The sequence below is a fragment of the Chaetomium fimeti genome (genome assembly GCF_033439085.1).
Source record: "Chaetomium fimeti strain CBS 168.71 chromosome Unknown B0H64scaffold_3, whole genome shotgun sequence".
NCBI lineage: Eukaryota > Fungi > Ascomycota > Sordariomycetes > Sordariales > Chaetomiaceae > Chaetomium > Chaetomium fimeti.
In genome coordinates this window covers 3,469,630-3,482,060 of record NW_026944331.1, presented here as the reverse complement: position 1 = coordinate 3,482,060, position 12,431 = coordinate 3,469,630, and the positions used below count along the sequence as shown (strand labels likewise).

At 56.5% G+C, this 12,431-nt stretch overlaps 4 protein-coding genes across 4 annotated transcripts; 2 read left to right on the top strand and 2 right to left on the bottom strand.

Moving 5' to 3' along the window:
• Positions 1-827: 827 nt before the first annotated feature.
• B0H64DRAFT_319377 (uncharacterized protein) lies at positions 828-5,376 on the top strand (the record flags this gene model as incomplete). The annotated part of the gene is made up of 2 exons (XM_062800427.1): positions 828-1,802; positions 1,939-5,376. The coding sequence occupies 2 exons, from the start codon at positions 828-830 to the stop codon at positions 5,374-5,376; spliced, it is 4,413 nt and encodes a 1,470-aa protein (XP_062661248.1).
• Positions 5,377-6,064: 688 nt separating this feature from the next.
• On the bottom strand, positions 6,065-7,167 carry B0H64DRAFT_339666 (class I glutamine amidotransferase-like protein; the record flags this gene model as incomplete). Its single annotated transcript, XM_062801211.1, has 4 exons — positions 6,065-6,341; positions 6,400-6,451; positions 6,514-6,980; positions 7,024-7,167. 4 exons carry the CDS (start codon positions 7,165-7,167, stop codon positions 6,180-6,182), a joined length of 825 nt encoding a protein of 274 aa, XP_062661247.1. The 3' UTR covers positions 6,065-6,179.
• A 1,104-nt stretch (positions 7,168-8,271) lies between these two features.
• B0H64DRAFT_392910 (CobW/HypB/UreG, nucleotide-binding domain-containing protein) lies at positions 8,272-9,652 on the top strand. Its single transcript, XM_062803598.1, has 2 exons — positions 8,272-8,653; positions 8,865-9,652. Exons 1-2 carry the CDS (start codon positions 8,472-8,474, stop codon positions 9,508-9,510), a joined length of 828 nt encoding a protein of 275 aa, XP_062661246.1. The 5' UTR covers positions 8,272-8,471; the 3' UTR covers positions 9,511-9,652.
• B0H64DRAFT_392908 (uncharacterized protein) lies at positions 9,653-12,397 on the bottom strand. The gene is made up of 2 exons (XM_062803597.1): positions 12,155-12,397; positions 9,653-12,027 (listed from the first exon to the last, which is right to left on the bottom strand). The coding sequence occupies exons 1-2, from the start codon at positions 12,264-12,266 to the stop codon at positions 9,698-9,700; spliced, it is 2,442 nt and encodes an 813-aa protein (XP_062661245.1). The 5' UTR covers positions 12,267-12,397; the 3' UTR covers positions 9,653-9,697.
• Between the last annotated feature and the right edge of the window lie 34 nt (positions 12,398-12,431).

The following is a 12,431-nucleotide window of genomic DNA, read 5'->3' as shown; positions in this document are numbered from 1 at the left end:
TTTCCACAAAAATACGAGTAGCCAGTCGTGAAGCATGAGTACCCTGATCCACTTTATCTAAGGGAGGTATTCAACGAGTATTCGAGTGCATGGAAGTTGTGTCTTCCCCAGCGCCCTGTTTTTGGGAACGCGCCAGGGTTGCCGACCGCTCAACCGGCGCAGGTTGCTGATTGGCCCCAACTCTTTCTTCTTCGAACAGACCATCAAAAGGTTTCGCTCACCTGCTCCTTCCTGGGCAATTCTCAACCTAAGATCAAACCAACATTGAAACGGTTCCAGGTTTTCATGTTGCCTGGGGCAAATGGCACCTACCAATTAGTTACACCCGGTTAGGTTTACGGCCATGTACAGATGTAAAATTATGTACTAGCCGTCGGACCTGTGCGTTCATACCCGATTGGATTGGGTGTCTCACACTTTCTTTGTTCCTCCACGCGTCGCGACCGCCCACCCACCTCCGACAACAAACACAAAATTGGGACTGGTCAATTTTCCTTCCCAGTAACTCGAGTTTGTTCACAGAGAGACCGGCACACACGGAACTCAGGCTGACTCTCAGCAGCACAATATCATTTTTAATTGATTCCAGTTGACTCACAACTCCCATGTTGTCCGCCTCAGCACTCAAATACCGATCAAAAAATCAAATAATCGGCAATAAGTAGGCGGGGGTTGGTCGAGGCATCAGGCCTTGGTTCATCCGTGGTCGAGTCACTAGGTTGTTGGCCGACCAGTTCCTTTTGAACACACAAATTCAATCAATCTCGGATGAAGATTCATACATCTCTACATTGCTGACCGTGCCACCTCCAAGCGGTCAACTCGCCATGTTCAAGATCGACCCTAGGGCATTCGAGCCCGTCTCTCCATATGGAGATGAGAGCGATGACAGCATCTCGGTGACATCAACAGTCTCGGGGCATGACCCCGACCAGGAGTTCGGCGTGGAGAATATCCTAGCCCAGCGCCAATTTAAGGACGGCAACATGTACTACCTCGTAGAATGGACAGACTTTCCACTACACGAGAGTACTTGGGAACCTGAATCAAATATTAGCGCCGACCTCAAAGCGATCTGGGAGGAGGACAAGGCCAAACATGCGACCGGCGAACTGAAACCTTTCGATATTCAAAAGTTCGAGGACGCGCAGGAAGAGGCAAGCAGGGGGAAATTGTCTCGTCACCGCCGCCGAAACCGAAAGCGAAAAAGGTTAGGCCTGGAATTGACAGAGCCTTTCGACAAGAATTCAAGCGACGAGGAAGCCGTGGAGGAAACCGGAATCGAGACCTCACTCCCAGAACCCACGCAAGCAGTGCGGCCTCAAAATCCGCAAAAGAATGCAAAAGAGGTTTCCAGCCCCGATTCTGCGACTACCCCTGCTCCAACACACGTTGTTGGCAGCTCCCAACCGCCGAACGAGGTCAGGCGGCCAAGGGGCACGGCTGAAGAACTACCAACAGACACGTCCTCGGCTATAAGTACCAAAAGAAAACAAACCACCCCTCCGCAAACGACAGGTTACCAAGGGACAGCGAGGCCAACGAGAAAAGCTTCTGCAGATGCGGTGCCGAAATCAAAGACCAGGCCGACAATTTCCATTCCGACCAAAACCGCACCATCATCCAGGCCAACTACGTCCGGCATTCGTAAAACTCTAACGGCCAAGAAGAGCGCAACACAGCCAGCGGGCAATATCTTTACGAGCGGCAAAATAAGAAAACTACGGCCCGGCCTTAAGGATACGATGTCGGATCTAACTAAAGAGCCGAAGTTGTTCGCCAAACACCGCCAATGTAGACAGGTATGTTAGTTCAAACTACATATGCCCCCTTTTGACCACCCTATGTAAATGTCTATTGTACGCTCTAAATATAATCGCCTTGGACTGTTTTGAAACCGTTCTTACAATATAATAAAATAACTAACATTAGATATAGGCCTACTTAAGAAGTCGCGATAAAGAAGACATTGCTCCTAATGTTTCACAACTGGACCTGCTCGACCTTCGTAGCAAACAGACCATCAGCAGGCAAAGCTCAGGGCGCTCGGTCTTAAGCCCCACCCAGCAGGCGTTTTCCCCCCAACAGGAAACTTACTCGCCATCGGAACCTCCGCAAACAAGGACGTCTGCCATTAGCCCGAAGTCAACCCTCACAGACACGCAAGGGGGGCGGTCGAAGAAGAAACGGAAGTCTGTGCGGTTCCTGGAAGATGATGAAGACCAATCTTTTCTTGTTCAAGAACCAGAACAGATAGATATTGATGGCCCTTCTACCCGAGAGGCTTTCCCTCCTCCTTCTCCTCGACAGAGACCCAGCCTGGACCTGAACCGTTGGACACCGCCGGTTCAAGGCAACCAGAGCGCAGACAAGAAGCTAGTACTCGGCCAGTCCTCCGTTGACGTCACCTTCAATGGCCTCCCGCGTGAACCATCGGGCCAGCGGGCATGGCTATCGGATTTCCTGGCGGAAAGCACTCTCGAGTTCAGGCATACTTGCTTTTCTGGGACGGCTGCTGCCAAGATGAACACACTGGTCCAAGAGCGGCTTGCTAGCGGGACAATCACATCGGAAGAGAGTGAACCTTCTCTGAGGCGAATGGCAGAAAACTTGACGGCTGGCTTGCTGGCCCTTTATTACGGCCAAGCGGAGTACAATGTCTTGATTTACCCGACGAAATGCGACGAATGGAGAGCAATTCTGCCCGGCATGCAGCCCGCGAGTCCGTCCGAGGAAGTGCTAGGATATCTCATATTCGCCTCCCTAGACAATCTCGGGCTCATGCTACCGCCAGCAGCCCCCCCACCGGAATCCCGAGTGAAACTCGGAGACTCAAAGATAAAGACCGAACACAAGGCCGGCGCCTCGGCGCGAGAGTTGCTGGTCAAGCGGATTTTCAATTTCGATTACAAGAAACTCCTTCCGGTATCGCTGCTCCAAAGGCCGCCTTCCGAGCATGCCTTTTTCCTGGCGATCCCGGCCTCGCGAAGGGAAATCGGACAAGCGCTCTACCACTGGCTACGCGGCAAGAATTCCGAATGCCAGGTCTTCACGAGCCATGATGCCGGAGGCTGGGACACCTTCAGATCACGAGTCGAAACTATTCCTGGCGTGGTCATCATCCACGAGACACTAGGATGGAGCTTGCGCCGCTTCCCGAATCTCTCGCGATATCTCATCACAAGAAATGACGAATACTGGTGCATCTCTGAGCCGGTCCACGGTGTGCCCCTCTACCCGTCCGTTTCGATACCCGAGTATCCGGTGCCCCCGGGGGATATGCACCTTGCACGGCTGTTCCCGTACCGCACAGCCATCTTTCTCACGCCTAGCTTCCTGGTCTCTGAACCCCGGCGCTCACTCGAGTTTCTCGCATGGTTCTCGAAATGGGTTGGGAAGTTTTACTACCGCCTTGTCACCGCCTACAATATCCACGAGTACCTCGCAGAGCTGGCCGAAGAGAGGTACCAGGCCCGGCAAGATCTGCTGAGCTGTCCGAGCGACATGCAGTTCGACGTTGAGGCCAACCTCAACGCACTGAGCCGAGATGACTGCAGTTGCCGGTTCGCGATAGCTGATCTGGCCGCCGATCTGCATGTTGAGCGGATGGTCCAGGCCGGGCCGCTCGCCCATGACGAGGACAGCAGTCCAGTCATATATGCCGACTCGTCGATCGATCCAAATGACGAACAGAGTTTGGTCAACTGGTTTGGCTGGTGGGCCACGCTGAGAGCCGACCAATTCCGCAAGTTCCACGTCATCGGCTCGAGCCAGGCGATCAAGATGCATGGATGCAGGAGGGGAGAGCGACGCGTTCGGATACCGAAGTACTCAAAAGTCACGACGAATGACCCTGATGCCGTCTTGGAGGTCCTCCAGGAAAGGAACGACCAAGTCGAGGCATCAGGGGCTGATGCCTATAAGGATGACGGCAGAATGCAAGCCTCTCGCGCCGGGCAGGTCGGGCAGGCCGAACATGGCTTTAACAAGGGGCGGTGGGCTTTTCGAAGCAATATCATCCAAGTAGAGGATATGGCCTGCTTTGCTTCTTACCTCGACAGTTTAACCGTCTTGGATGGCAGCAAATCACAATGGGGTCTGTATAAATTTCCTATCTCCTGGTCGGACTTGGACATGGCAACGTATTTCGGCGACATGGCCGCCAAGTACCGCAGAATCTCGGACTGGTTTAACTTCACCTTTTCCTTCGGCGGTTGTCAAGGGGGCAGCAATATTTCTAAACCACCACACGGCTACAATACCTACATTGGCTTTTTTTACACCATCGATGAGGAATGGGACTCCCCCGACCCCAATGTTCCAAAACGACCACTCGAGCGCCACCCCTGGATTGGCATTTACCGACCGGTCAATCCACACCGAAGGCCATATGGGCGGTGCGAACTCATCATCTGGGACCCGGCCGCGAGGACCCGCTACCCCAACGGACAGGTCCCGGCAGAAAAGGACCTCACCTTCATGCAGCGCCAGATGATCCAACACGTCCGCGACCACGGCGAAGAAAAGAACTACGGCACGTGGCTCGACCAAGTCTGGTTCGGCGGCTGGGACTGGCCGGCCGAGTGCGACTCCCCTTACCCGATCGACGTGACGCTGCGCTTCCTGCGCTGCGTGCTCAGCGACATCCGCAACTTCCTCCCGGCCCCCGAGCCCGTCATGGAGTCCAAGGGCTGGCGCCGCGTCGCCCTCGGCCCGCCCTTCTCCCCATCCCCGACCAAAGCCTCCATAACAACAACACACCATCCAACAGCACCAGGCCGCTCCCCAGCCACCGCAAGCGCTCGCGACTCCCCCTCCCTCTTCGTCGACCAGCACCCGCCAGAGGACGTCCCCATGGACCTCGACAGCTCCTCAGCCGGCGGCGACGCCAGCGACGACGACGACCTCGAAACGGAGCAGATCGACGAAACCCGCGTCATCTTCCACCCGCCGCGCGGCTACCGCAACAAATTCCAGACGGGCGTCTTCCGCTCCCGCTGCCTCAACCGCCTGTACGAGGAGGCTCGGCTGGCGAGGGCGCGGGCGCGGGATGCGAGTGGCCCCTCCGCTTCCTCGTCGTCGTCGTCGTCGTCGTCGCACATGCGGTATGCGTATGTGCCGACCATGGACTGGTACCGGGAGCAGAAGGCTGAGGGCAGGGCGTTTGCGCATGTTAATGTGGAGTCGTGGGAGGCTGTGTTTGCGGTGTTGAAGATTGGGGCGGGGAAGAAGGATGGTGCGGGTGGGAGTGGGAGTGTTGGGAGTGGGAATGGGTATTCGGGCGGTGGGCATTCTGGTGGTGGACATGCCGGCGGTGGTGGTGGTGGTGGCGGGAGTAGTGATGGGGGCGAGGGTAGGAGTGTGCATGGGAGCTGAACTGGGAGTGTGGATGGCGGTGGGAGGGGCCAGTCGGGCCCAGATAGGGGTTGGGATTGTGTTTCTGGGGAGGTGAAGTCCGGAGGGAAACGGAGGGGAGATGGGGCAGTCCTAGTCGAGTATGAGGAGTGAGGGGGTGTTGATGGTGACGGAACTGGTGAAAACGGAGACGGGCTAAGAGCACAGGTGAAGCAGCCTCTGCCACCGAGAGCAGTGTTGGAGGTCAGTCAGGGGACGCTGTCCGAACGATGTGCGAAGTTGCTGCTGTTGGCTATGGGCCCGCGACCGAAGGCGCCCACGAGCTTCGAGATGAGCACTTTTGGTGCTACAGCCGATTCATGGGGGTGGAGATGGAGGCACTTTCCTTGGTTGGATTTCAAGACGGACTATTGCTGGACGCAGATGCTGCTCATTTTCTTGGGCATATTCGGACGGCCTAGGACTTTACACTGTCATGCATATTCCTTAGTCAGGCCTATTGGCCGGCTGACGGCTCACGGCGGCTGACATCTGTTAGACCAGGTAACTGACGGGCCAAAATTGTCTTATGTATGTATTTTAATTAATCACAATTCACTCTCACTCAGTCCACCCATGTGTTGTAAATATGGTCAAGATCTGCTCACCCAGTCCCTCGTTCTCTCGCCCTCTCACTCCCTCTCACTTAGCATAGGTATCTCACGTTGTTCGTATAGAAATGGTTTCATGAATTCCAAAATATCCAATCCCGGATTCCGTCAGATAATAGCTATGACGATAACAACCGGTGGTCACTATTGATCTATACATATAAAAAGAAAACCCTAGTTCGACGGAGGAATGCCGAACTTGGCAGACCAAGGGTCGTCGCGCCAGTCCGTGATGACGGTATGTTCAATGCTGCCAGAAATAGACTCGACGAGGGCACTACCGTTCTCGTACTTCTGCCTGACAAACTCAAAGGCGAGATCAATGCCGGCCGTGACCTATTCGGTTGTTAGATTTCACGTTTGCGCGTGAGGAGGATACTGCGGGCACGCTTACCCCTGACGAACTCCAGACCTTGCCGTCCTCGACCCACCGTGCAGGCGAGACCCTTTACAAGACAGTCAGTAACCGGCGCCCCCGTTACGAGTTTGGCAATGCAGGAGAACTTACCACTTGACCTTCGGCCCCATCGGCGTCATCGTATTCCAGGCAGCCTTGTTGGTCGTCGCGCGGTGGCCATCCAACACGCCCGACTGTGCCGCGATGCCCGCGCCGGTGCAGATGGTGATGAGGTACTGGAGGCTGGGGAACACCTTCTTGATGTACTCGATCTCGGGGCCCAGGTCAGGGCTCCGGGCGGCGGCGCCGCCGGGGACGACCAGCACATCGATGGGCGGGTTATCGGCGTAGGTGTGGGTGGGGTTGAAGGTCGGGTAGAAGGACGAGTTGAACTGGTTCATGGAGGCGCTGACCGGCTCAGTTGTGACGGGGTCGAGCGTGCGGCCGAGCATGAACATCTCGAGGTGGGTCTTCCGGGACACGGCCTGTAGGACCTCTAGAGGCCCGAACACGTCGATGATGTCGAAGGCTCGCGGGAGCATGAAGCCGATGCGGCGGGGGGGGTTCGGCATCGCCGCCTGCACGGCGTTGGTGGGTGCTTTCTGGGGTGGTTCTGGCAACATTGCACATACCATTCCCACAGCTCTTTGAGTCTGAGCGAGGAGGCAGGGCTCCCGCTACAACCGGGTTGGCAAGTGATAGCGAGGCCAACAAGACAGTCAGACCTTTCGCAAGGAGCCCGACACTGGGGGCGGCCGGCATCATGATGGAGGTTTCAGGGGTTGTAAACAAAGACACAGAGACTTCTCCTTCTCCTATCAACAAGCTCACAGAGTGGGTTGAGAACTAGGTAGCGGTGATGAGGAGGATAAAAGGAGAACGAGACTCCATTCTGGGCTTATTGCCTCTATTTCTATCCATCGTAAAGACGTTCAAAGAGCCCCTGAAGACCATTCAAAGCTCCGAGGCGCTTCGGAGTCTCTTTCTCAAGGCTGTCACAATTGTCACTTGAGATCGCCCAAAACATCACCAACGGAAGCAACTGGCCCGCGGCACGAACGAGTCTTCCAAGAGCTTCCGCCGTTCGTCACAAACATTTGCCGCCCCCTGTCTCGCCCTTGCAGACAAAAACGTGCGCAATAGGTAGGCGCGCGTTCGAGTCCGAGGTTGAACATGGCAACTCCCTGTCAGTCCCCGCCATTTCGGTTCAAACTGCGCAAGTTTAAGAAGCTCTGCCACTAAGCTGCTTTGTTGGGTTTCCATCGAAGGGACGGAATCCGAAATGCGGAGTCGTAAAAGCGTATGCGAGAGAGCCAGAGGCAGCCCAGGAGGTCGGTGGGTTGGCAAAAGGAGAAATGTGGGCATTTCTCACAGTATGCGAGGTCACAATTGGTCTGCCCGAATTCTGGGGATTGTTGGGGGCCGTTGGAGCACGAATGAGCACATTTCTGCCGGGTTCCTGCGACAGCAAGCGGCAACATCGCACCTGACGGGTTTGCCAAGAAAGAGTGCCTCTTAGGAAAGTGCGTTGAACGGTTCAACTGGCGCCTGGCAGCGGCGACCTGAAACTCGTCCTTGCCATTGCTGATCTTGGCATTGATGTGGAGAAGTGAGGAAGGTGAGATCGGTGAGGCCGGCGTGGAGGAGGAAAATGGGTAAGGAAAGTCCACTACGGCCGAGGTTCGAGATGTCAACAACAGAAGGGGCCACTGGTGGTTTTTAGGCAAGATAGCCGCTTGGAGTAGAGCTCCCTCCCTTATCTGATGAAGCTGCAAATGATGTCACCTCTTAGATAACCCCCACGCGACCCCTCGCTAACCCTCACTGAGTGAGAGCTTCTTGCCTCGAGAACAACATTTATTTACCCCTCCTGTGGAGATGTCGTCGGAGACATCGGATATTGATTGTGCTTACTACGACTTGAGCAAGTTAGAATAAAAACCTCAAAAATTTGTATTGCACCAGTTGTCAACCGGTGAACATCCAAACCCCAGATCCCAGGCGTCACAAGACCAAAGTACACAAACCATCTTGAAATTACAACACCACCACCACAACACAGCCCCGCAATGTCCGGCGCAACCCACACTCACGATGGCGTGCATCTGCACTCGCACGACAAGTTCAACCCCGCCGAGCACGGCCACAGTCATGAGATCCTAGACGGGCCCGGTAGCTACCTCAACCGTGAGATGCCAATTGTTGAGGGCCGCAACTGGGCAGACCGGGCCTTCACCATTGGCATTGGAGGGTATGTCATCCTTACGCCCCTCCCTGGCCCCTTTTTCATTTCTCCTCCCGCCCGCAAGTCCTTCCTCCAACCTTCACCGCCTCAGTTCCCGTACCCGTCCCCATCCCCGTCCCCATCCCCATCCCCGTTCGCCGTCCAGCTCCAGTCTTCCCACACTCCCCCCTAGTTAGCCCCTGACCACTCACTAACCTCCCCCACCCCCCCTTTTTAGCCCCGTCGGGTCAGGCAAGACAGCACTAATGCTGGCGCTCTCGCGCATCTTCCGGACGAGCCACTCGGTGGCGGCGGTGACGAACGACATCTTCACGCGGGAGGACGCCGAGTTCCTGACGCGGCACCGGGCGCTGCCCGCGGAGCGGATCCGCGCCATCGAGACGGGCGGGTGCCCGCACGCGGCCGTGCGCGAGGACATCTCGACCAACCTGGCCGCGCTCGAGGACCTGCACGCCCGCTTCGCCACCGACCTGCTGCTCATCGAGTCCGGCGGCGACAACCTTGCCGCCAACTACTCGCGCGAGTTGGCTGATTATATCATCTATGTCATCGACGTCAGCGGCGGCGACAAGGTGCCCCGCAAGGGCGGGCCGGGCATCACTCAGAGTGATTTGTTGGTTGTCAACAAGACCGACCTCGCCGAGGCCGTCGGCGCGGACTTGAGCGTCATGGAGCGGGACGCGCGCAAGATGCGCGAGGGCGGGCCCACCGTGTTCGCCCAGGTCAAGAAGGGGGTGGGCGTCGAGCACATTGTGAACCTGATTCTCAGTGCTTGGAGGGCGAGCGGTGCCGAGGAGCAGCGGAAGTCCGTGGGTGGGCCGAAGCCGACGCCGGGGTTGGAGGGCCTTGATGGGCCCGCTTGAGGAACCATTTACTGGAGGGTGGATGGACAAAGGTAAGAAGACTGTAGAATCAAGGGGGAGGAATTGCCATTGGTAGGAATATATCCACGGCAAAGAGGGGAACTAAAGTACGGGCAGTAATATATCATGATTCCCAAACGCCGTCGTCATAAGCCCTGTTTTGGGCGGTCTATCTATGCATCTTCGTTCATTCCGCATCCATCGCGTCTCCTTCCTGCACACGGTCAAGTAGTATCCCGTCCATTGACTTGGCGTTGCGCGGCCAAACCCGCTTGTACAGACTGACACCGATCGAGTCCTGCGGGTTGATCCGCCCGTCGAACGTCGCTTTGAAGTACCCGTGCGTGCCCAACGCCTCCTTGAAGAACCCGCCACGGCCCCTCCTGGTCCATAGCGGCAGCGCCCTGAACCACTCGACGTCCTCCCGGTTGAAGAACATGTACCGGATGGTGACAATCTTCTTGTGGATGTGGTACGGGTGGCCCGTGAGGATGGCCCGCTTGGCAATCACGCGCGACGTCGACGGCGGGAGCGTGGTGCCCGTGGCAATCAGCGTGAAGGGCAGTGGGGGGTTGTCCTCGTCGTCCTCGGGGGTTACGGCGGTTTGCTTGAAGAAGAGCACCGGCATGGAACCCCATGCGACCGGGCCCATGAACGTCGCCACGGCGGACTGGCCGGGGTGTAGGTACCGGCAGTACTTGTGGACGTCGTTGGGTGTGCTGCCGCCCTGCGAGAACAAGGGGTTGATGGCAAACCTCCGCGGTCCGTACTGCACGATTAACTCCTCCTTCGCCTTGATCGACGTCGGGCAGTCGGAGCTGAGGTTGATCAACATGTTGACGACCGTCCGCTTCTGCTCGTGCCTCAGGAGCGAGATGAGAGTGATTGGCCGGCTCGTGTCGTGTGTCTTCTGGATTGCCGGTGTCACTCCCTTGATGTAGACGTGGACACGAGTACCAGGGGCAACACCACCAACCAGGGCCTCGCGAGCTGCCCGGATACGAGAGGCTTGGTAATCGGGGATCCGTAGCAGCCGCTGCCACTCCGCCGGCTCGTACGCGCGATCCTCGTCCTCCTGCCATGGGCTCGACCTCAGGCTCTTGAGGCCTCTGTACTTGGCGAGCCGTTCCCGGGCAAGCACACCAGGATGAAGCTCGACTTCGTCTGGGAACTCCAGGTCATCCTCGGCTTCTGTCCTCTTGCTCTTGCGGTAGGCTTCGAGTGCCTCGGCGTCCTCATCCTCATCGGGCTCGACGAACGCTACTGACTGAGGGTACTCTGACGGCCCGGCTTCTGTCATAGCGTCCCCGGCGAGACCTTCCATTCCATCTTCTGGTTGTGCCTCGTCCTCTTCTTCCTCGTCCTCCATGTCATGGTCTTCCAACTCGGAGCCAGAATCGGAAACATCATCGTTGTTATCTAAAAACCACGCAGCCTGGTACTTTGATGTGCCTTTGGGGACCTTCTTCGGCATTTGCAGCTCCTGGACTTGGTCGTCGTCGGAGAAATAGTGGTGATCATCCAACAATACACCCTTTTTGGAGGCCGTCATGGTCGTTGCGGCATCCATATCTTCGTCATCGTCCATAATAGCCTCCTCCGGCGCAAGTTCCTCGAGACCGTCCCGATCCTCGGTCGGCTCCCCGAGTGTCACCTCTTCCGTATTTTCGTCCTCCATGGTATCATCTCCCCTCCTTTTCCGTGTCGCAAGCGGTGCAGCTGTGATCTTCTCAATCTGGAATGTCCCCCATTCCCCGACTTGCACCAATCGGTCAGCATTTAGGCCCCTGCCCCTGACTACGCCGGTCAGAATGGTAGGCGCCATCCCCGACCTCGCCCACTCGATGTCCTCAACAAGCATCCAGCTGCGCTCCTCCCTCCACCGGATTCCCTTGGGTGTGGTGCTGCATAATGACCGAATCAGATTCGAACACTCTTGCCGGTTTTCCAGGCTGTAGATCTTTTCTTGCTCCGGGTGGAAGTGTGTGATGAATGACTTGAGGGACGAGACAACGGAGAGCCTCTGCTTGGCGGGTTCGATTTTGTTCAGCCCCTGGACGACAGTGAACAAAGTCGACATGCCTTGGCTCTCGACACTTCGCAGGATCAGTTCGCCCACTTCATCCACCTCCACCTCGGCCGACAGAATAATGACGACGAAGTCGGCAACTCGAGCGGCGTCCATACACGCAGTGAACTCTCTCTTCACCGGGATGTATTGCAGTTTCTGCTTGAACCTGTCCACCGGGACCCGGAAGCAGCTTTCGTGTACTTCAGTCTCGATATCAACGCTGCTGTTCAGGCTGCGAATCGCCGCGGCGACGTCGGTGTCGGCGCAGAGAGGAATGACGGCAACGTTTCGAGGGGCGCCATCTTTCCCGGCAAAGACCGATGCCTCCTTTTGATGCTCGCGGGCCTTCTCCTGCTGGAGCTGCTTGGCCCGGTTCCGTCGGTCAAGTTTCGACATGACTTGCTGGTGTGGTGTCTTGCGTTGTCCCTTTTCGCCTGCAATTCGCCCTGATGAAGAGAATAAGTGGCTATTCCAATCTGAGGAGAAAAAATGCTCCAATATTCCTCCCTGTCTTTTCTCGGGCCCCTTTTTAAGTGCTTGTTTGGAAGTATAGAGCTTCGGCGTGAGTCATACCTTTTGCAGCATCGCGCAGTTGGCCCTTGGTCGACTTTCTGGACTTGAATCCCTTGTGCGACACCTTGGTCGTTGCCCGGTGGGAGTGGCCCCCGCCTACTGCGCCCGGCATCTTTCCGTCGCCGCCGGCTTTAAAACGATATGGGAGGGACGCCACTTTGCTCGGCAAGAAAATGGACAAAAATATAAAAGGCACAACACGTTGAAGCACTGAACGACTTAATAGATGCGGGTAGCGGGGAGCGACGATGGCGGGGCGTCTCTGCCTTTTTTTGAC